Raw genomic sequence first — 24,297 nt, 5'->3', positions numbered from 1 at the left:
GATAACGCTTAACATTTAAGAGTTATTCAATTATTTATCTAATGAAAAATAAGATTTCATTAATTGTGATAGATGCGTAGAAATATTCCCTACCAATTGATGCAAACATCTTTCCGATCCAGTAGAAAATGTTCGGGTTATAAGCATTCGAAATCTTGCATTTTTTGCCTGCATGTTCAGTGTTTTTGTTTTCATTTTACCCCCCAGATATTCCGGTTAGACGTAGTCCCACGTCAAAACCCTTAATTTGTAATATCTAAAATACATATTTTTACTTTATATTTTATTTTTTCATATAAAATAGAAGTCATAGAAAAATCGAATTTTTATGATTTTTTGAAACTTGTAATTTTTGTATGTTAACATCATTTTTAGGCACAAATTATAAATCTTGATGTGATTTAAAACAAAAAAGCTCTTCATGAATCTCCTTCTAAATGCAAACATTCTCGAGATATTTAAAAAATATTTCTAATTTATTGTCTTTTCCAATTTTATTTATTTTTAAATTTACATATGTATTTTTAATTTTTTTTTCAATTTTTGTTATATAGAATAGAAGTCATGTAGAAAATTCAAAAAATGTGTACAAGATGGTAAAACTATTTCTGACGAACTTTGTGGAACATCGATTTTTTATGAATTTTCGAAACTTGGAATTTTTGTATGTTAACATTCATTTTTAGGCACAAATTATGAATCCTGTGATTTAAAACAAAAAATCTCTTTATCAATCTCCTTCTAAATGCGATTCTCGAGATATTTGAAAAAACAGTTCTAATTTATTGTCTTTTTTATAGTAAATAGGTTCTTTTAATATGTTTGTCGTGTTATACCGCCATGTTCATGAAATTTTATGAATTTGTTCATGATTTTCAACAATTTTTCCAAATACAATTATGGTAAAAATATATGTTTAGGAGTTACGTTGAAAAAGATTTGAAGACATGTGGGTTAATACAAAACGTAGCGATAGCAGAATTTTACTCGAGAAAGTGGTCAGTTTGAGTGGTCAGGCTGTTCAGTGAAAAACTGTCCGAATACGAGTAAAAATACCGCTATATTCATAACTAAACGGTTTTCATCCGGAAAGATCCTAATCCATGAACTGGTGACAACATCGCATAATTTGAGTGTGGAATTCCGAAAATTTTCTAGATCTTTGCGAAACTCTACCCATTGGTCCGGGGAAAAGTTGAAACTCCAAAATGTTTTGCCAAATATCAAAGGTAGTTTTTCTGTTTGTTTGTATGACATTCAGATTATTCTAATTACAAATTGCACAAAACGTGGCGACAGAAAGCTCAGTATTGGAATTCGAAATTCAATCACCTGAGCAAGCAGTTCGAAGTTCCACAGCGCCTTAGTGCCTCAGCAAAGTGTTCAATGAAGACCATATTCAGGCGGCACGATAACAGAAGTATGGGTCCTATTCCAGAAAACGAGATGAGCAATTTGTCTCTTCTCGTCTCGGCTGCAGTCACTGTCGAGACGAGCAATATATCCCATTCCAGTACACGAGTTTCATTGAAATGTTTTATTTGGTAGACTGGAGAGACTTCAGTCAGTTTTTCTCGGTATGATCAGTGATGTCAGATGAGAAGACATGTTTTGGTTTGAGATAAACAACACACAGTTTTAAAATTGATCAATCGATACTCTTTTCTAATTGCCAAAATATTTAAAAAAACATAAAAAAAAGGAATAAGTTTCATATATCTTTTGGTTTCATTGATATTTTTCCTCGAGCATATGGTTTCACCACTCAGACGTTTTGTTATTATGGATTTATTGGGAGCACTGTTTGTTTACCTAATCAACGATTTATGAAGAATAGTTTTAAATCTATATATATATATATATATATATATATATATATATATATATATATATATATATATATATATATATATATATATATATATATATATATATATATATATATATATATATATATATATATATATATACAGTCAAAGCTCTCTATAGCGACAACTTTTATAGCGACAAATCTCTCTATAACGACATTTCCAAAGGTCCCTTCAAAATCGCATAGAAATTCTTTTCTTTATAGCGACATTTCTCTATAACGACCATTCCCTGTAGCGACACATTACCGCTCATACATATCATTCTCTATTGCGACAATTCTCAAGGTCACGCCAACAGTGCAATAATAATGAACTTGATTGAACTTAGTATATGACTATGAACGAAAATAGTCTATATTATGTTTTGTGAACGATTAAATGTTCGTGCGCAACTAATATTAATATTCGGATACTTTACAAAAACAGAGAAATTTAAATTTGAAACATCACTCAACTTGAACATATATTCAGACGCGATTCTGCTGACGGTACATTTTCATATATGTATTCAAAACTCTGCTGCACATAATTTTAAGCTGTACCATATCGTAAAGCGAAAGAGCAATGCAAAAAATAACTCTCGAAAGAGACGTGATCGCTTTGAAGCTCTTGTGATGCGCAATAGGAAACTAACTAAACGATACCGTGTGGGTAAAAAGGAATACAAAACAGATTAGCTGTTGTGGATCACGTGTACTCAAAATGATTCTGGCGCAAATAAAATCCATTCCGCCCAAACAGTGCTAGGGCGAGGCAAAAAAAGAGTGCTGTCAGTTTCCTTATCTTTGTTCAGTTTCGAGACATCTGAATTCAACACGAATTCAGCTCAGCTATCACAATACACACACATAGGAAACCTGTAAGCTGATAAAAGATAGGTAAAGCTTATTGAAACAAATCAATTGAAGCATTGTTGTACAAGAATCCCGTGCTTGAGGAAATAAAGTATTCGAATTGAACTTAAAACGAAAAGTATAGTCCGCGTAACTGTTACATGGTAAGCTTTTAAATTCATACTCACGCAACAGTTTGAAGTATAGTTTGTTTTAATATAAATTTCCAGTCCAAAATGAATTCAAAGACAAGAAAATCTTTGACGCTAAAAAATAAATTGGTTATAATTGAAAAATTTGAAAAAGGCATTAAAAACAAAACATTATCCAGTGAATTTAATGTGCCGCACAACACGATTTCATCCATAATCAAAAATAAGATCCAAATTCGTGAAAAGGTAAGAATAAAGGTTTTAACTGCTGATGTTCAATATACCAAAATGTAAAAAATTTACAGGCTCGTCGGTTTTCGCTAGAATTCAAAAAAACTCGCTCGGTTCAGTATGATGCCGTAGAAAAAGCTGTTATGCTTTTTTGCCAGCAGGCGATTTCGTATAATATCCCCCTATCTGGCGTGATCATAAAAGAAAAAGCCAATGAGCTCGCAGCGAAACTAGAGAAAAAATCATTTAAAGCCAGCGACGGATGGTTCCAAAAATTCGTCAAAAGGAATGGGCTTTCGTTTAAAACTGCAAGTGGTGAAAGTGCAGCTGTTGATGTCGGAGCTGCTGAGCAGTTCAAATCCGATGCGTTACCGCTATTGATTGCTGACTATAGCCCACAAGATATTTTTAATATGGATGAAACGGGTTTATTTTTCAAATGCTTACCCAATAAGACATATTGCTTCAAAAGCGATAAATGTCACGGAGGCAAAAATTCCAAAGAGCGAATCACAGTTGTTGTGGCAACAAATATGGACGGATCGGAAAAGTTAGAACTTTTGGTCATTGGTAAGAGTGCCAAACCTAGATGTTTTAAAAACATTAAGAACCTTCCAGTGATCTACAAAAGCAACAAAAATGCGTGGATGGTGAGCGCGTTGTTTGAAGAATGGATTTTAAACCTGGATGAGAGAATGGTGTCTGAAGGAAGACGTATCATTTTGTTCATCGATAATTGTCCTAGCCATCCAAATATTCAACAAAAATTAAGAAATTGCAGACTGCAATATTTTCCTCCAAACATGACTTCTGTGCTCCAACCACTTGATCTTGGAATAATTAAAGCTTTGAAAGTGTACTACCGCAACAAATTAGTAAGAGACCAACTGAATGCGATAGAAAAAGACGAATTGTTGAATGTCAACCTCCTACAGTGTGTTTGTATGCTAGCTGATGCGTGGCAAAATCATGTCAAACAATCCACAATTGTTAATTGCTTCGTCAAAGCTGGCTTTGTGAAATCAGATAATTTGATTTGCATCAATGAAAACAGCATTGATAACGACCCACTAGAGGAAAATGTATTCCGATCGAATTTTGAAGCACTCGCTGAGCAAGGTTTTGATTCTTTTGAAGGTTTGGTTATAAATGGATATTATTTTCAAATATCATATAAGGTATAATCGACATTTGCCATTTTCAGACTACGTGACTTTTGACGACAATTTATGCGAAGGAGCAATTTTGTCTGACGAAGACATCATAAAAACAGTGCAAGAGCAATCATCTATTGATAACGATGATGATGAAATTCATTCAGTACCTGACGATGTAGTTGACAATGAAACTATAAGCACACCCTCTCAAAACCAGCTAGAAGATGCTTTCCAAACGATTTATGCTGGTTTATTAACTAGCAAAAAATTACCAAAGGACAGCTTTTCAAAATTTTTTGATTTAAAGAAAACTTTGTTGGGGGACAAATAAGCTGAATTTTGTGTCTTGTTTAATGTTTTGTTTCAATTTTTTCTGTTAATTCCTTCGTTAATAATATAATTGATTTGTTTCGCATGGACTTGAGCGTTTCTCTCTTTATAACGACATCCGGATTCTCTATAGCGACAGTTTTTATAGCGACATTTCTCTATAACGACGGTCCCTTGCGATGTCGCTATAGAGAGCTTTCACTGTATATATATATATGTACAGGGTTTTCCATTTCGGGCAAAGTATACAGCCCTGCGCTGACAACCGTTTGACATAGCTGTCAACCAAAGCGTCATATCGTTAGTTGAATGTCTGCCATTTTACAATATGGATCGTTTTAGCATCGCACAACGTGTTAATTTTGTTAAATTATACTATTAAAATGATGAAAAACCGACAAATGTTTTTCGAGCATTACGGACGGATTTTGGTCGTCATGCACGGCCTACAGAGCACACAATCGCTAATGTAGTGCGTAAATTCGAACAAACTGGATCCGTAGCGGATATTGTGAAACCTGTGCATCATCGTAATGTGCGTTCGGCCGAAAATATTGCTGCTGTTGCTGCCAGTGTGGAGGATGACCTGAATGTTTCGATTCTACGGCGTGCTCAGCAATTGGGCTTGTCAAACACATCATTGTGGTGAATTTTGCATTTGGACTTGCACCTACATCCATCCATCCATCATCCATCTACAAAGTCAAACTGGTACAAAAATTAGAGCGTGGTGACCATGGAATGCGTCGGGCATACGTCGATTAGGTGAACGAACAACAGCAGCAAAATGCTGAATTTTCGCATCAAATTTTCTTCAGCGATGAGGCACATTTCGAGCTCGGTGGCTATGTGAACACCCAAAATTTCCGTATATGGGGCTCAGAAAATCCACACGTGATTGTTGAGAGGCCATTGCATCCGCCAAAAGTCACTGTTTGGTGCGCATTATGGTCTGGTTGAGTCATCGGGCCGTATTTCTTTAAAAATGAGGACGGTGAGACGGTAACTGTGAATGGTGAGCGCTATGGCCGCATGTTAACCGATTTTTTTCCCCACAAATTGAAGATATGGATACGGATGACATGTGGTTTCAGCAGGACGGCGCCACGTGCCAAATAACACGACCGAACATGGCCATATTGCGAACAAAATTTGAGGGACGCATAATTTCTCGTTTTGGTGATGCCAATTGGCCATCCAGATCATGCGATTTGAACCCGCTAGACTTTTGACGTAGGACTACGTCTTTCATTTCTATACCGGGGTGTAAAATCAAAGTTTCGAAAACGAAAGCGTTACGCCGGAGACCGAGATTTTGAGTGTTAATAGCTCCTAAACAACTGAACGAAATGGTATGATAAACACTTCATTCGAAAGATAAAATGTCTACGCGTTCTATACTTGTTACTTTCTGATCCAAAAATTTGTTTCAATAGTCTTAAATTTGCTTTCAAAACAGGCTATTGAAATCACCAATCGGTATATAAGCGAGCGCCGCTCGGAAATCCACTCAGTTCTAATTGAACAGCGATTGGAGCATGTTGTCGCTGTTGTGGTGAAGCTCTTCATTTATCATGAAAGCGCGGATGAACGGTGTCACCAAGAGCCTGTTTGTGTACCTTAGGCCAGAAGGGAATCCATCAGGAGGAGAGTGATGCCACAAACGGTTCCCCGGGAAGATCTCGAAGCAATCCGCTACACACACACACATACACGCGCGGAATTCTTTCCGTTTGGATGCCATTCAGCATCTAGAAAGATCCGGAAAATAATCTGCCAGTTCCTCTGGGAATTTAGAAATACATTCATGTGAAAGAGTTTATTTTAATGTTGTCTATCCATGTAACACTGTGACCAAATACATTTGGTTTTGTGATTTTTCAATCAATCGCAATTAACAGGATAGCTTCTGAAGATTATTCTTCCCCATCAGTAGGATATTTCCGTATCCAATATTGTATGCGCTCGCAATCGATTATTTCTCAGTCGCCGAAAGTTCCGAGCTCAGAGAGTTCATTCCCCTCTAGTTTGCCTTCCAAATTGCCATCGTAAACCACGCCTTCTCTCGATTTAATCACGCACAAAAAGCATACTTAAGCGATATTCTGGTGGTAAGATGCATTCATTTTTCGTGAGGACATCGACAAGACAACATAGTTGCTGATGGTGCTGGACGGCGAAGGATTGAGATCTGCCCTGAAACGTAAGCAGTTTGTTTGAAACTGTGAGGGAGCACAGAGAAGCCGATCCTTCAGGAGAAGAGAAGGTGACAATCGAAGCAGCCGCTGCACACATACATACACGCACGGAATTCTTTCCGTTTGGATGCCGTTCAGCATCGAGAAAGATCCGGAAAATAATCTGCCAGTTCCTCTAGGAATTTAAAAATACATTCATGTGAAAGAGTTTATTTGAATGTTTTCTATCCATGTAACACTGTGACCAAATATGTTTCAATCAAGTGCTATTAACAGATGGTTATCGAGTTAGCATTAACCACTGGTGGGCTTTCAGTATCGAATCGAGGAAAATGTGGAAATATCTAATCGTTACTAAAAATAATCTGCCAGTTCCTCTGGAAATTTAAAATTACATTTATGTGAAAGAGTTTATTTTAATGTTTTCTATCCATGTAACACTGTGACCAAATACATTTGGTTTTGTGATTTTTAAATCAATCGCAATTAACAGGATAGCTTCTGAAGATTATTCTTTCCTATCAGTAGGATATTTCCGTATCCAATATTGGATACATAAAACCTTGTGCCTCCAACGTAACGCTCTCGTTTTCGAAGTTCTCCAAATATTCTTTCATTCAGAATGAATTCAGATTGAACTTCAAACAAATGATCTCTAAATCAACGATAGTCCTACGTCACCCTTGCGGTTATACCATAGATATAACCCACTTCCTGTTTTTTGTAGGGTTATGCGAAAGACCGTGTCTATGCCAACTCTCCGAAAACTCTTGAACATTTGAAAGACAACATTCATGAAGTTATGATTACCTGTTCCGGATCAAGGTGTGCGAGGAAGCCCTAGGTGGACATTTGAATGATGTTGTATTTCACACATAATGGCATAAACCAAACTTTAATTTGAAATAAAAGTTTCATCGAAATTCGAATTCTAAGTGTGTTTTATTTCAATTTACTTTCGGAATTTAAAGTTGGAAAACCCTGTATTTCCAATAAAGTAGTTGTTTTGAATTACTCATTTTCTTTCAATATGTGAAGACCTTTTTCGTGCCGTGTTATTATATCCAAAACAGTCATCTGGCATCCCTGGATATGAGTTCAATGTTTACATTTGGTTGTGTTGTTTGGAAGAGGCCCATTTGAAAATCTGTAAAATCTTGCAATTACTGAATTGAATTTGATGGTTGCAGTTGAAAACATACATTGCTTATGCAATACTCGTTTAGCCGTGAAACAAATTCTAAAGATAAAGGCGTAGCAGAAGAATACCGATGCTTTCAATCAACAAGGTGAACAAACACATCAAACAAACTAGATGATTCGACTGATTCATCAGCGAGCGCGGCCAAACGATCGTCGAACCAGACGAGCTACTCGTCTGTTTTTAGTCGAGCTCGGCTTCTGGAATATCAAAACAAACGATGAACTTGTATGAACTCAAATCGAATAAATGTTGTAATTCGTGTAATTTGTTTTTGTTTTAGTGAAAAAATGTTTTTATAATGTCCGAATACACATAAAAAATAATAAATTTTAACGGGAAGTACAATTGAATTATAATTAGTATAAATTATCTCAATACATAATAATGGAAATTCAGTTCATGCCAAAATATCAACTAGGGGGTCTCCGTAGCCACATTGGTTGCGCGTTCGCTTAGTAAGCGATCGATCGTGAGTTCAAAACTCAGGACCCTCATTGACCATCTTTGTGTTGTTACAGAATAGCTACGTCCACGCAACAATCATCAGCGATGGAGATCGATCCACGGTCGAAATAAGATCGATTCATCCATACAACTGCTCTGCTCTGCAAGACACATCGGGCTGCGGTTCTATAAATAACTCAACAATGATCATTCAACTGTCTCCGCTGTCCGGTGGTCCAACTGGATAATGGAAGAACAGAAAGAATACTCTTACGCCTAAATGGCAACTGTGTGAATGTACCATATGTAATGGTATAGAAGGAATACTGGCGAATGACAACTGTGTAATGTGCTAATTATAGATATTTGATAACCATGTGACATGTACACGATTAAAATTCGGCTCTGTTACAGCTAAAATGCTAGTGAGCCTTAAATAAATAAATGGGATAAAAAAAATATCAACTAGATCTTTCTGATTCTAAACACTAGCATTGTTTGATGCAAAAAGGTAGTTCGTTCATTTTTATTACTTTTGATTTTTTTTTGTCTTTGATAACAATACTTTCTCTACTTAGTGGATCATTATAAGAAAAGTAACACCTATTTCCCCTCCTGATTATTGGATCTTTCTTGACATTTCTATTGGATTCTTTTCGACAACCAATTTGATTATATCCGCTAGACATGTGATAATGATGTCAGTGGCGATATGAATGCTTATTGCTGCTGCTCAAAGAGTTCACCAAGTGCTGCGTAACCAACTAGGGTCGCTTAAAGGGCGTTACGATCAAATCTTGGTCGAGTTAAGGTGAAGGTGGAAGCTAGCCATTGTAGTAGTATAGGTAAACCCTCGTGTAAAAATGGGGTAATAGTGTTTGTGAGAGAAGAGCAAAGCACACGTAAATAGATCAATTCACTTATCAGACTGTGTGGCGCTTCATTGACACGAGTCTTTGAATACATTTGAAAAAAAAAAACAAATAACAATTCAATACTAAAGTAAAATGTATGAACGATATGTTCCGATGAACAATTGCAAATATAAATATATATAGAAGGTGCATTTGCATATGATTCTGATTATACGCGAGCGTAACATGAGCAAATTTATAACACATGCGAATTGGGGCACTTTTGGTATTAATAAGTTCTTCCGCACAGTAACTCGATGTTGATAATTCCTTAATATTTTCCTTCGTTGATCGTATTGTTTTCACATATTCACGTTGGAAAGCCTTAACCCTTCTCTTCGTTGGCCGAGGCATTTAGATTGAATTTAATACTTTTCCGTTTACTGTTTTTGAAAGCATAGGCAGCCGTGGCAGTGTTCCGGGCTCTGCAATACAATTTTCTTACCCAATGTTAAAGTTGCTAAAACTTACATTATAGACCCATTAAACGTAAAAATAATAATTGTATTGATATCAACACAATTTTATTCTATTGATTTTCATGACATGGGACGCTATGACTCCGGAATAACATTTTATTGAGTGGTTTTTATAGCTGTTTCGATGATGTTGTTTGGCATCAGTGTCGAAAAAATAACGATGCTTCCACCAATACAAACAAAACCATTGCAGAAGATTGAAAAACGAAAATTTAACTTTCAGAGCACTTGCTCGAGTTTTCCGACGTTCTTCACTATACGGTGCGAAAGCAGATGAAAATTTAATATCTTGTGAGTAATCGATTAGAGTTTGGTTGATATTACTTGATGGGAAGTGTGCGAAAACGATCATTTTCTTCACACTGTTTCGCAAAATTATTGATTTTCGGGCGAGAGGTGAGGGAGGGAGATGAAAGAAATGAGCGCCATTGTGGCAGCCATTTGTGGCTAGCTTCCACCTTCACCTTAAACTTAACGCATTTTTACCGTGTATTTGAAAACAATCAGTTAGCGACAGCCCAAACGTAAACATAAACAAGGAGTTAGCAGCAGCCATAACCGATATCGCGAGAACGGAGCTCGCCAGCATAAACATAATAACTCATCAAAACAACGATATGAGCTAGCCGCCGGTCAGCATTATTTCAAGGACAGAAATCAGGCCACCCGAAAAGATAAACACAGCACGCGAGCTGACTTTAGAGCTTAAGATCAAATTGTATTTTAGTCTTTAAGCAAGCGTGAATAAAAGAGCACAAGCTCTAGTAAAATATTTTTTTCAGTTCTTAGTGATCCGAAAATATTAACTGGCGCCCGAATAGGGACCCAGTAAGTGAAAAAGTGTTAATTGAGTGAAAATTGAGATACCTGAAGAAGACTCAGTGTGTTACAACAACTGACAGTTTCAGTGTTTTCACTCGCAAAAAAAGTTAACACTCGCAATTACGACCGCGTTTAATTAACGCAGCCGTACGGACTGGCTCCTGAGTAGTGAAAAGTGCAGTGAAAACGTGTAGTTGGAACAAAAAGGAAAGCAACCGCCGTACCGGGACTAATTGCTAACTACTGGGTTCCCGTGGATCCTGACATCTCGAAGTGCAACCCGGCACTACAGGATTCGGAATAATAGGAGTCGACAACGCCCCAGCCGCGCGTCCAGAGCCTTCCAATATCAACACTGTTAGAGGATTGTTGATTGGAGGTACGTCTCCCGCAATTGTGTGGTGTTCCCACATGATGGTTGGATTAGTTTGGTAAGTGAAATTTTAATTTTTTGTAGTTTAAAAAGTGAGATAAATAAATAAAGTTTTTAATAATAAAGTGAAATAAATAAACAGTATTAAACAAGTGAACTTATTTGATTTGATTTGATTTAATTTGTTGCCCCTGACAACTATAAAAAGTGTGCAGAAAACCAAAAACTAATAAAATTCATTATTATATAGAAATCATAAGGTTCAAAAAATTTTTTTTCCTCACAATGGCCCATCAAATAGAAGATATTTTGAACAGACTGAATGTACTGGAAAGCATGAACATTGCATTTCCGGCAACAGATTATAGTGACCCCGTTTTGATTTATGTGCATCCAGATGGAACACCTGCAGATCCATCCCCAATTGAAAAACTTCCCGATTTAATTAAAGAAATTCCGGTTTTTGATGGACAATCAAATGAATTGAGTGCCTGGATACGAGATGTTGATGCATTAGTGAGAGCATATCAACCCAATGCTAACAGCACCGTAGATCAGAGAAATAAATTTTACGCGATCTGTACAGCCGTCCGAAGGAAAATAAAGGGCGAGGCGAACAATGCACTAGTGAATTCCGATGTCAATATCAATTGGAATTTAATCAAAAAAACTCTTTTAACCTATTATGGTGAGAAGAGAGATTTGACTACTCTTGATTATCAGTTGATGAATTCGACTCAATCAGGAAAAACACTTGAATGCTTTTATGATGAAACAAATAAATTACTTTCTTTAATCGCTAATCAAATTAAAACAAATCCTGCATATAGTCATCCGGAAGCCTCAAAGGCTATGATTGATATGTATAATAGGAAAGCTATAGATGCTTTCATTCGAGGACTAAGTGGTGATGTTGGAAAATTTTTAAAGAATCATGAACCAGAATCATTGGCGAACGCGTATGCATACTGCATTACGTACCAGAATACAGAATACAGAAAAACCATGATAAGACCAAGACATGAACCGATTCCAGCACCTAGAATTCCGCCTAGAGCTCAACCTTTCATTCCAAAACCGAATCATGCATCAAATTTTGGTCATCAGCAACTAACTCGTTATCCTGTCCAATATTTTAACCGATTCCCACAACAGAACATATTTAAACCAAACCAATTTCAGCATTCAAAACCCCAACAACCAAATCCTCAACCCCCACCAAGATTCCAGTTTCAGAATAATCCATTCGTTCCAAAACCCAACAATGGTGTAGAACCGATGGAAGTAGATCATTCAATTCGATCACGCCAAATAAATTATGCAAATAGACCTCCATTCCCAAATAAGAGACCGAGACAATTTAATATTGAAACAAAAGAATATAGAATGAATAATGACAATCCTGACATTCCACAGTACTTTGAACAAATCCCTTACCTAACAGAAGAAAGTTATCCGGAAGGTCAATCTTTTGAAAATTATACTAACCAAGTAGAAAGACAAGAACAAAATGAATCTGAAACCGAAGAAATAAATGAATCAGCAGAGTTGAATTTTTTAGGATAAAATCTACCCTGCCTTACTTTTTGTATTATGGAAAATTGAAAAAACCATTGAAAATCTTAATCGATACCGGCTCAAATAAAAACTATATTCATCCGAAATATGCAGTTATTTCACATCAAGTGAAAAAACCATTCACAGTTTCTTCAGTTGGAGGAGATCTCCAAATCAGCAAATACTCACAAGCAAAATTATTCAAACCATATTCCAATATAAATATTAAATTTTTCCATATGCATAATCTAAGGACATTTGACGCCATAATCGGACATGATACGCTAAAGGAGCTGCAAGCAGTCATTGATACATCAAAAGAAAAATTAATAATCAATAACAAATATGAAATTCCATTATTACAGCACCAATTACAAGAAGTCAACAAGATCCACATTAGAAACGATCACCTACAGGTACATGAAAAGCAGAAATTAATTAACGTATTATCTCATTTTCAGGATTTATTCCAGCCCCCAGATAAAAAACTAACATTTACCACAAAAGTCAAAGCAGAAATACGAACTAACAATAACGATCCCATATATTCAAAATCCTATCCCTATCCCCAAGCTTTGAAACAAGAAGTTGAAAATCAGATAACAAAACTTTTGAAAAATGGAATAATTCGTCCATCTAAATCACCCTATAATTCTCCAGTTTGGATAGTTCCAAAAAAAGAAGACGCATCCAATACAAAAAAGTACAGACTAGTAATCGATTACAGAAAACTAAATTCCCAAACGATAAGTGACAAATATCCCATTCCCGAAACAGCTACGGTTCTAGCAAACCTTGGCAACAATAAATACTTCACAACTTTAGATTTGGCTTCAGGTTTTCATCAAATTTCCTTGGATGAGAAAGACATTGAGAAAACCGCTTTTTCAGTAAATAATGGTAAATACGAATTCATTCGTTTACCATTCGGATTAAAAAATGCACCTAGTATTTTTCAAAGAGTAATGGACGATGTTCTCAGAGAACACATTGGAAAAATATGTCATGTTTATATAGATGACATTATTATCTTCGGAAAAACCCTCGACGAACATTTGGAAAATTTACAAAAAGTTCTAGAGACTTTGAAAAAAGCTAATTTCAAGATACAACCAGATAAATCAGAATTTTTGAAGAATGAAGTTGAATTTTTAGGATTTATCGTTTCCGAAAATGGTTTAAAACCAAATCCCAAGAAAGTTGAAGCTATTAAAAAATACCCAAAACCTACTAACATCAAGGAACTACGAATGTTTCTTGGATTGTCAGGGTATTATAGACGATTTATCAAAGATTATGCAAAGTTGGCAAAACCCTTAACAATCCTTTTAAGAGGGGAGGATGGCCACCGCCGAATAACTAAACACGAATCAAAAAATTTTCCCATTAAATTAAATGATGAAGCAATAAAAGCATTTGAAACATTAAAAAATATTCTTACGTCAGAAGATGTTCTAATTTTTCCAGATTTCTCAAAACATTTCATCTTAACCACAGATGCTTCAAACACAGCAATTGGAGCTGTTCTTTCTCAACAAACTTTGAATGGAGAAAGACCCATTTCCTTCATATCGCGAACTCTATCTCGTACGGAAGAAAATTACGCTACTAATGAGAAAGAAATGCTTGCAATAGTATGGGCATTGAATTCCCTGAGATGCTTTATATATGGAGCTAAAATACAGATATACACAGATCACCTGCCGTTAACATTTGCTCTTTCACCAAAAAACAGGAAGTGGGTTATATCTATGGTATAACCGCAAGGGTGACGTAGGACTATCGTTGATTTAGAGATCATTTGTATGAAGTTGAATCTGAATTCATTCTGAATGAATGAATATTTGGAGAACTTCGCAAACGAGAGCGTTACGTTGGAGGCACAAGGTTTTATGCATCCAATATTGGATACGGAAATATCCTACTGATGGGTGTAGCGCTGCACTGATTTTAGTATTGTTGAGCCTCTCGTTTCTATGGGTATGAACGTCAGTTTCAACACAACTCCCGTGTGTAGAATCTGAGTGTCTTTTCATATGTGTATGTTTCGGATGAACTGCAAAGCGAATGCTTTTCCCCTTTCCGATTTCACTGCTAGCTATAATTGAGTGCCAGATGTAATTCGACGGCTCAATTTAGCCAAGACACGTCTCAGAAAATGTCTTAGACACTCGTGTGAGTTTTTTCTAAGAAATTCACGTTTCCTTAACCGGGAGAGTTTTTGGCGGGTTTTCTTGGTATTTGAATTCGGAATCCGGCGAGCGACTCGATTTAAGCTGCGCTCGGGAGATTAAAGATAATCGCCCGAAAAGGTTTGAAAAGTGGACAGATGTTGGCAAGGGGGTTGAGGGTAAGACTACGTATTATTAATATCGTTAATAATTGCGTAGTTCCGGTCCTATTGATCATTGCGCTGATCTGAGGACTTCGAAGAAATATTCTTCCATTTCAACTTGGCCCGTGGAAGAGGCAGCAGTGTGTAGTTCCGTTTGTGAAATCGCGAGTAGTTCAAAGGTAGTTGGTACTTTTCACGCCATAGTTACTGTAGCTCATTTGTGTTTTTTTTCTTTGTTTGTTCTTTTTCTTTTGTTTTTTAGTGAGCGCAGTTAGCTCAATTTTAAATTTAAAATTTACTCCTCCAGTGCGTGAAAGTTTATATTCAATTGGAGGTAAGCATTGGCTTTTTTTTTGCAAAATGTGGCTTTATGGTAAATGGCTTGTGTGTGCGCTTCTTATGTGTTGTTTCTAGGTGGCACCACTTCTGACCCCACGGCTACGTTGGAATTGGCCCTCTCCGTCAACACGAGGGCCCCAGCAAAATTCTCGCGCTCCCGGCGGCTCGTCATCAGCGGAAGTTCATCGCTCTTCGCCGCCGTACCACGTAAATCCATGGTAGTGAGTACCCATTTTTATTTTCCTTTTAACATGCGCATGTAGGGAAATAATACACAACACGCTAATAAATGAGAGGTGCGCTATAGAGCGCAAGAACAGAAGCAACACCACACAAAAGTACACACACAATAGCCATTGAATGTGAGTGAATGGAGAAGCCATAGCAGTATGACTAGAAAGTCAACCGCCATTACCAAATCTTTTTGAATGTGCCTTTAGTGTAGTGAGCTAATTGCTATGTCTGCAAATGCAATGATTTGATGTTCGAGTCTGGAGTTAGATTAAATTTTTCTGTTATGTTATAAATGAGTTGAATTAGTTTTTTGTCGTCACGCTGTTTTCCTGTAATAAATGTTGAGTTGAATATTTTATATTCAACTGAGTTATTTACTGGCTAGCGGTGTGGCCTAAGTACCGACAACTGATTTTTTGTTGTTGTAAAGGTCTTGAGTCTGCGAAGAGACTCCTTTTTGTTGCAGTTAGTTGAACTCCTACGCTCCGAAGCGAGCTTCGTTGTGGACAATATTTTCGCTAATTGGTCCAGTGAGGAAAATTTGCTGAAATTTGTGGTTTGGGGATCGGCCCACGCACTCTCGGGCTTTAATCTTGTCCTCTGGACAAGCGGTGTTCGGGTTCACTTTACAGCGCAGCTCAAATTGAGAAACAAACCGGGTTTTGGGGGAAGAAAGAAAAACCCGCCCTGGGAGTTCGATTCTCATTGGCCGGGCAACCAAAAACACGGCGGTTGGCCTCCCTTACGGGAGTGGCGCTTAAGCCAACTGCTTGACTGCGCAGAGCCCCGGTTAGGAAGGACTCACACGCCTAGAAGGCGTGTCGGGTTACATGGGGAAGAATAATCTTCAGAAGCTATCCTGTTGATTGCGATTGATTGAAAAATCACAAAACCTAATGTATTTGGTCACAGTGTTACATGGATAGAAAACATTAAAATAAACTCTTTCATATGAATGTAATTTTAAATTCCTAGAGGAACTGGCAGATTATTTTCCGGATCTTTCTCGATCCAAACGGAAAGAATTCCGTGCGTGTATGTGTGTGTGTGTGTAGCGGCTGCTTCGAGATCTTCCCGGGGAACCGTTTGTAGCATCACACTCTCCTCCTGATGGATTCCCTTTTGGCCTAAGGTGCACAAACAGGCTCTTGGTGACACCGTTCATCCGCGCTTTCATGATAAATGAAGAGCTTCACCACAACAGCGACAACATGCTCCAATCGCTGTTCAATTAGAACTGAGTGGATTTCCGAGCGGCGCTCGCTTATATACCGATTGGTGATTTCAATAGCCTGTTTTGAAAGCAAATTTAAGACTATTGAAACATGTTTTTGGATCAGAACGTAACAAGTATAGAACGCGTATAGATTTTATCTTTCGAATAAAGTGTTTATCATACCATTTCGTTCAGTTGTTTAGGAGCTATTAACACTCAAAATCTCGGTCTCCGGCGTAACGCTTTCGTTTTCGAAACTTTGATTTTACACCCCGGTATAGAAATGAAAGACGTAGTCCTACGTCAAAACGTAAATGCTAAATTGAAAAGATGGAAATCCTATCTTGAGGAACATGACTACGAAATATTTTACAAAAATGGAAAAGCAAATGTTGTTGCCGATGCACTATCCCGTGTGCAAATAAATTCACTAACTCCTACAATACATTCTTCAGACAATGATGATCAATGTTACATTCCATCCACCGAATCACCCATAAACGTTTTTCAAAATCAACTCATCTTCAAAATTAATGATCATTCAAGCTATAAACTCACCATCAACTTTGGAAAATTCAAAAGGCATATCTTCACAGAACCACGTTTTACTAAAGAATTCCTAACACAAAAACTTAAAGAGTTTCTGGTACCGAAAATAATGAATGGTATTATGACAAGCGAACCAATAATGGGTGTTATACAAGAAATTTATAAAGAAGTATTTGATCCAAAGTTTGTACGAGCCAGATATGCACAGAAAATTGTAGAAGACATTAACAACGAGAATGACCAAATTAAGAAAATTGCAGAGATCTAAAATTACGCACACAGAAATGCTAAAGAAAATGTGGCTCAATTAATAAAAAAATGTTATTTTCCAAAAATGAATAAACTAACTATGAATTATATCAAAAATTGTGAAACTTGTAAAACGGAAAAATATGATAGACATCCACAAAAAATATTACCAGTAGAAACACCAATACCACATTACCCAGGAGAAATAGTGCATATTGATATTTTTATATATAATCAATACTTTTTATATCTATCTTCAATAGATAAATTATCAAAATTTGTTAAAATAAAGCCAATAAAGTCCAGATCAATAGCACATGTTAAAGATGCCCTTATTGAATTACTATTCGATTGGGACATTCCTTGTACATTCCTTGTAATTTACATCAGAAATAATAGAACAACACATTAAAAATTTAGGTATTCAAATTTATAAAACCCCAGTAAACCATTCAGAAACAAATGGTCAAATAGAAAGAGCACATTCAACCATACGCGAAATAATGAGATGCACCAGAAACTCAAGTCCGAATCTTTCAATGAATGATTTAATTCAATTAGCAGTGCATAAATACAACAATACAATTCATTCATTCACAAATGACACCCCAAAAAATGTATATCTTGGAGTTAACAGAGACAACCTCTCATTCGCAGATTTTGCAAAACAAAGACAAGAAAATTTGGATCGAATAATTAAAATATATCAAAATAAAAATAATAAAATTACAGTTCCAAAATATTTAAAATTCCCAGAAAATTGTTACGCATACGAAAAAACAAATACTGTATCTAAAAGAGACCCACAATTTAAAAAGATAAAAATAAAAGAAGATCATGAAACTTTTTTTTTTTTTTTTATTTAAATCGTTTATTTTTACAGGCTCAGTTACATAGGTTTAAAGGAGCCGAACTCCTTACTGTATTGTTACTAGTATATATACATTTTTCCTTAATTCTAATGTTAATAATATAGGAAACCGATTACTCGCGGTCAACTCGAGTTTAGAAGGGTGACATATTTTCTTCAGGAAAAGGAGGGGATATGAGGATATGTTGACAATGATCACACTCACACTCTCAATCACACTCATCACACTCAATTCTTAAACCTATCTTATATCTAATATGTATTTACATTTCATCTTATTTTTAAGAAGGGATCCGATCTCTCACAAAGGAAAAGGAAAAACTAAGGGTATAAGGACAATCACACACGAAGATCGATAGCTTTAAGGAATACATATATTTGGGACATGTAATCAAGGTCTAACCGAGCCAACACGTCTCTCACCGGCACATTGGGCTGCCTTCCTCGGGCCCGAAGGGTGACTACTAAATTCGATCTGGCGACAAGATACAGCTCGCACGACCAAACAACGTGCTCGATGTCGTGGTAACCTTGGCCACAAACACAAAGATTGTTGTCGGCAAGATTAATACGAAAGAGTAGCGCATCTAACGAACAGTGATTGGACATGAGTCGGGAGAAGGTACGAATAAAGTCCCGACTCAAGTCCAGACTTTTGAACCATGGTTTGAGGCTAACCTTAGGGATAATCGAGTGGAGCCACCGGCCCAATTCATCTTCGTTCCATTTGCGTTGCCAGTTAACTATGGTATTTTTGCGGACTAAAGAATAAAATTCATTGAAGGCGATTTGACGCTGATAAATATCGCCTTCAATTGCACCTACCTTTGCTAATGAGTCAGCCCTCTCATTGCCCAGAATTGAGCAATGTGAAGGGACCCAGACAAAGGTAATGACATAACAGCGTCTGGATAAAGCACTCAAAATTTCTCGTATTCTCTCAAGGAAGTACGGCGAGTGCTTTTCCGGCCTCACTGAACGGATAGCTTCGACAGAGCTAAGACTATCCGTTACAATGTAATAGTGTTCAACAGGTCGTGAGGCGACGCTGTCCAGCGCCCAGTGTATTGCTGCCAATTCAGCAATATACACTGAGCAAGGATACTGAAGACTGTGTGAGGTGCTAAAAAATTCGTTGAACACTCCAAATCCTGTGGACTCATTCATAGAGGACCCATCAGTAAAGTACATATTATCACAATTGATATCCCCATACTTTGCATCGAAGATCGTTGGAACGATCCTCGATCGAAGATAATCTGATGTTCCATGGATATCCTGCTTCATGGACAGATCAAAATGCACAGAGGAATTGATGTAGTCAGGAAAACAAACACGGTTGGGAATATACGAAGAAGGATCAACCTGCATGGAGACGAATTCATGATATGAGCTCATGAATCCAGAATGAAAATTTAGCTCGATCAGCTGCTCAAAATTTCCGATCACCAATGGGTTCATAACCTTACACCGGATGAGGAACCGAAGAGATAATAAATTGAAGCGATCTTTTAGTGGGAGTAGGCCTGCCAAAACCTCGAGACTCATGGTATGCGTTGAGGGCATACATCCCATCGCAATACGGAGACAAAGATACTGAATTCGCTCGAGTTTAATGAGGTGTGTTTTGGCAGCTGATTGAAAACAGAAACTGCCATACTCCATCACTGAGAGAATAGTTGTTCGATACAACATTATAAGATCTTCGGGATGGGCTCCCCACCAGGTGCCGGTAATTGTACGGAGAAAGTTTATTCTTTGTTGACATTTTTTACTCAGATACCTAATATGGGCCCCCCAAGTACATTTAGAGTCGAACCAGACCCCAAGATACTTGAATGACATAGCATGAGTGATCGGTTTACCCAAAAGTTGAAGCTTTGGTTTTGCTGGTTTATGCTTCCTAGAAAAAACCACCATCTCTGTTTTCTCCGTGGAGAATTCGATCCCTAGCCCAATGGCCCAGGTTGAAAAATTGTTCAAAGTATCTTGTAAGGATTCTTGCAGGTCGGATTCGTTTGATCCTACGACAGACACCACTCCATCATCTGCAAGTTGTCTTAGGCTGCAATTTTGTGTAAGGCAATTGTCAATGTCGCTTACGTAGAAGTTGTACAAAAGGGGGCTTAAACATGAACCCTGGGGGAGTCCCATGTAAGAGACCCGACTTACTGCCGAATCTCCGTGAGAAAAGTTCAAATGTTTCTCACAAAGCAAGTTATATAACATATTATTCAATAGAGGCGGCAGACCCCGAGATTGTAATTTGTCTGACAAAACCTCTATTGAAACAGAATCAAAGGCCCCCTTTATGTCCAAGAATACTGAAGCCATTTGTTTTTTTTCGGCGTAAGCCATTTGAATTTCGGAAGAAAGCAACGCAAGACAATCATTCGTCCCCTTGCCCCTGCGGAACCCATATTGTGTATCTGAGAGTAGGCCATTCGTTTCAACCCATCGATCAAGGCGAAACAAGATAATTTTCTCCAACAATTTCCGTATACAAGACAGCATTGCTATTGGGCGGTACGAATTGAAGTCGGACGCGGGTTTTCCGGGTTTTTGAATAGCTATAACTCGTACTTGTCTCCAATCATCTGGAACAATATTATGCTCCAGGAACCGATTGAATAAATTCAACAAGCGATGTTTCGCCACATCAGGGAGGTTTTTCAGCAAGTTGAACTTAATTCTATCCGATCCCGGAGCAGAATTGTTACATGAAAGGAGAGCAAGAGAGAATTCTACCATCGAAAACTCGGAATCAAGATCGCACCTATCTTGTGGTATATCTCGAATAATTCTTTGCACTGGAGCGGAATCGGGACAAACCTTTCGTGCAAAATTAAAAATCCATCGATGTGAATATTCCTCGCTTTCATTGGATGAAGAGCGATTTCTCATGTTTCGAGCCACTTTCCATAATTTTTTCATTGACGTTTCTCGTGATAAACCTCCCACGAAATTTCGCCAATAAGCACGTTTTTTCCCTTGGATCAAGTTTTTAAATTGATTTTCAAGGTCCAAATACGTCTGAAAATTTTCAGGGGTTCCACGTTTCCGAAAAGCTTTAAATGCATTCGATTTTTCTACATAAAGCTTGGAACACTGGCCATCCCACCATGGATTGGAAGGCCTTCGACGAATAGTGGAACCTGGGATGGGTTTCGTTTGAGCGCGAACCGCGCTGTCATATATCAAACGAGAAATGAAGTTATACTCCTCCAATGGAGGCAAACCATCTCTGGAATTGATGGCTAGAGCAATCGCGTCCGCATATTTTTTCCAGTCAATGTGTCTTGTGAGGTCGTATGCCATGTTTATTGATTCAGAAGAATTCAACCCATTGGTGATAGAAATTTTGATTGGCAAGTGGTCACTACCGTTGGGATCCTGGATTACATTCCACTTGCAATCTAACGATAGTGAATTCGAGCAAAGCGAGAGGTCAAGAGCACTTGGGTTAGCAGGAGGTTTAGGTACACGTGTTGTTTCCCCAGTGTTCAAAACGGTCATATTGAAGCTGTTACAAAGGTCATATATCAACGATGAACGATTGTCGTCGTACTGTTCCCCCCAGGCAGTTCCGTGAGAGTTGAAGTCTCCCAAGATTAATCGTGGCTCAGGAAGGAGTGAGCACATGTCAACAAGTTGCTTGCGGCTAACCGCAGCTCTCGGAGGCCAATACAAGCTGACTATACAGAGGTCTTTGCCTCTGATGTTTGCATGACAAGCAACAGCTTCGATCCCTCCAATAGGTGGAAGGTCAATTCTAAAAAATGAGTGACACTTTCATGAAACTTTTGTAATTGATGAATTAGGACGAAAAATTCATAAATCGAATCTCAGAAAATGTGTAAAATAAAACTAACCACTCCACATCATCTTCTATCTTTTCAGGCTCGCGCTCTGCGTACCTGTAGCATACTCACTATTACAAGTACATGATTTACCCAAAAATCCTCTGGCCATAATACCTTTAGGTATTGCAAAAATAAAGATAGGTCACGTAAGAGTTGCCCACCCAATAAATCTAAATGAAATAGAAACAACGATTGAAAATCTCGATCAAGAAATCCAAAACAAATATTCTAACAATGCATTATACGAATTGATACAAATAAAACATTATAAATTATTAGAAACATATTTGAAAATAAAACCTTTCAAAAGAAGACACAAACGATGGGACACCATAGGCACTGTATGGAAGTGGATCGCCGGAAACCCTGATGCTGAAGATCTCCGCATAATTAACTCATCAATGAACTCCCTCATCGGTCAGAATAACGAACAGATATTAATCAACAAAAAAATTGGAGAACGATTACTCGAAGTCACAAAAATTGCAAACCAGGTGTTAACCCTAGAAACAGAAAGAATGAAAAATCACTCGGCAGAAATAAATCAACTAATTATACTCTCAAACTTGGATTCACTTCAAGACCAAGTGGAAACAATTGAAGAGGCAGTACTTATGGCAAAACATGGCATCCCAAGCAGTAAATTGCTATCCATTCAAGATTTTCACCTAATCGGTACATTTCTAGAAAGTCGAGACATATACATATCGTCATTTGAAGAGCTCCTGTCACAATCACAAGTACAAGTTGCAATTAATAATTCACACATCATGTACATTTTGAAAGTACCTCATGTAAGCCCAAATGAATTTCAATACAATTACATTGACTCCGTGATAAGGAATCAAAAACGTATAACAGTCAAACAAAATTACATAATACAAAATTCAACCCATATATACGAAGTCAAAGGACCATGTGAAGACAGAGGAGGAAGTAAATTCATTTGTGATAACAGCAACCTGGAACCTACAACAGAATGCATCAATTATCTCGTTAGAGGAAGACATTCAACATGTATCTTTGAAAAAGTTTACACGAAAGGACTCATCAAACGAATTAATGATGAAGTTATTTTCATTAACGAAGCATTAGCCGAAATATCATCAAATTGCAGTAGTTCTAACAGATTTCTCAATGGATCATTTCTCTTACAATTTCACAACTGCAATCTCTACATTAATGGAGAAACATACACTAATTATGAATTCACCGGCAAATCTTATCAGCCAACTACAGGATTACTTGTTCATGAAATAAGTACCATTGATGAACCACCAGTAGAATACCTTCAAAATTTGACACTTGAACACCGAGATAAATTGGAAATTCTTCATTTACAAAATAATTCCTTGCAATGGAAAATAAATATTTTTGGATCATTCGGAATGACGTTGATAATTGTCGCAGCCATAGCCATAGCCATAGCCATTTTCTGCTTACACTCTTGGAAATCTAATACAAACATTCAGCTGAGCATCAAAGATCCAGATTCAGACAAAGAGGAAATCAATTTAACAGAAACAAAAACATCAAACGACTTATCAGAGGAACGAAAACGAGAAATCGAAGAATTCATAAACACTCCAACTCCATATCGCACGACAAGCAAATTTTGAGGACAAAATCATTTAAGAGGGGAGGAGTTAGCGACAGCCCAAACGTAAACATAAACAAGGAGTTAGCAGCAGCCATAACCGATATCGTGAGAACGGAGCTCGCCAGCATAAACATAATAACTCATCAAAACAACGATATGAGCTAGCCGCCGGTCAGCATTATTTCAAGGACAGAAATCAGGCCACCCGAAATAATAAACACAGCACGCGAGCTGACTTTAGAGCTTAAGATCAAATTGTATTTTAGTCTTTAAGCAAGCGTGAATAAAAGAGCACAAGCTCTAGTAAAATATTTTTTTTAGTTCTTAGTGATCCGAAAATATTAACTAATCTGAAAACCTTTATTTTGTAGCTGTGTGGCTTCAGAATGGTGCCTCCATTTTGATTTTGCTCTTTATCAATTATCTTCTCAATTATCTTCAGTGGCGTCCAAGCAAGAAGGAAAGCGCATCAAAAT

General features: G+C 37.2%; 1 protein-coding gene across 1 annotated transcript; it reads left to right on the top strand.

The window, feature by feature from the left end:
- The first annotated feature begins 1,992 nt into the window (after positions 1–1,992).
- LOC129768603 (tigger transposable element-derived protein 4-like) lies at positions 1,993–4,755 on the top strand. The gene is made up of 2 exons (XM_055770354.1): positions 1,993–4,224; positions 4,292–4,755. Exons 1-2 carry the CDS (start codon positions 3,231–3,233, stop codon positions 4,573–4,575), a joined length of 1,278 nt encoding a protein of 425 aa, XP_055626329.1. The 5' UTR covers positions 1,993–3,230; the 3' UTR covers positions 4,576–4,755.
- Positions 4,756–24,297: the final 19,542 nt, after the last annotated feature.

Source organism: Toxorhynchites rutilus, chromosome 2 (assembly GCF_029784135.1).
Source record: "Toxorhynchites rutilus septentrionalis strain SRP chromosome 2, ASM2978413v1, whole genome shotgun sequence".
NCBI classification, from domain to species: Eukaryota; Metazoa; Arthropoda; class Insecta; order Diptera; family Culicidae; genus Toxorhynchites; species Toxorhynchites rutilus.
This window is presented reverse-complemented; position numbering and strand designations above follow the sequence as displayed.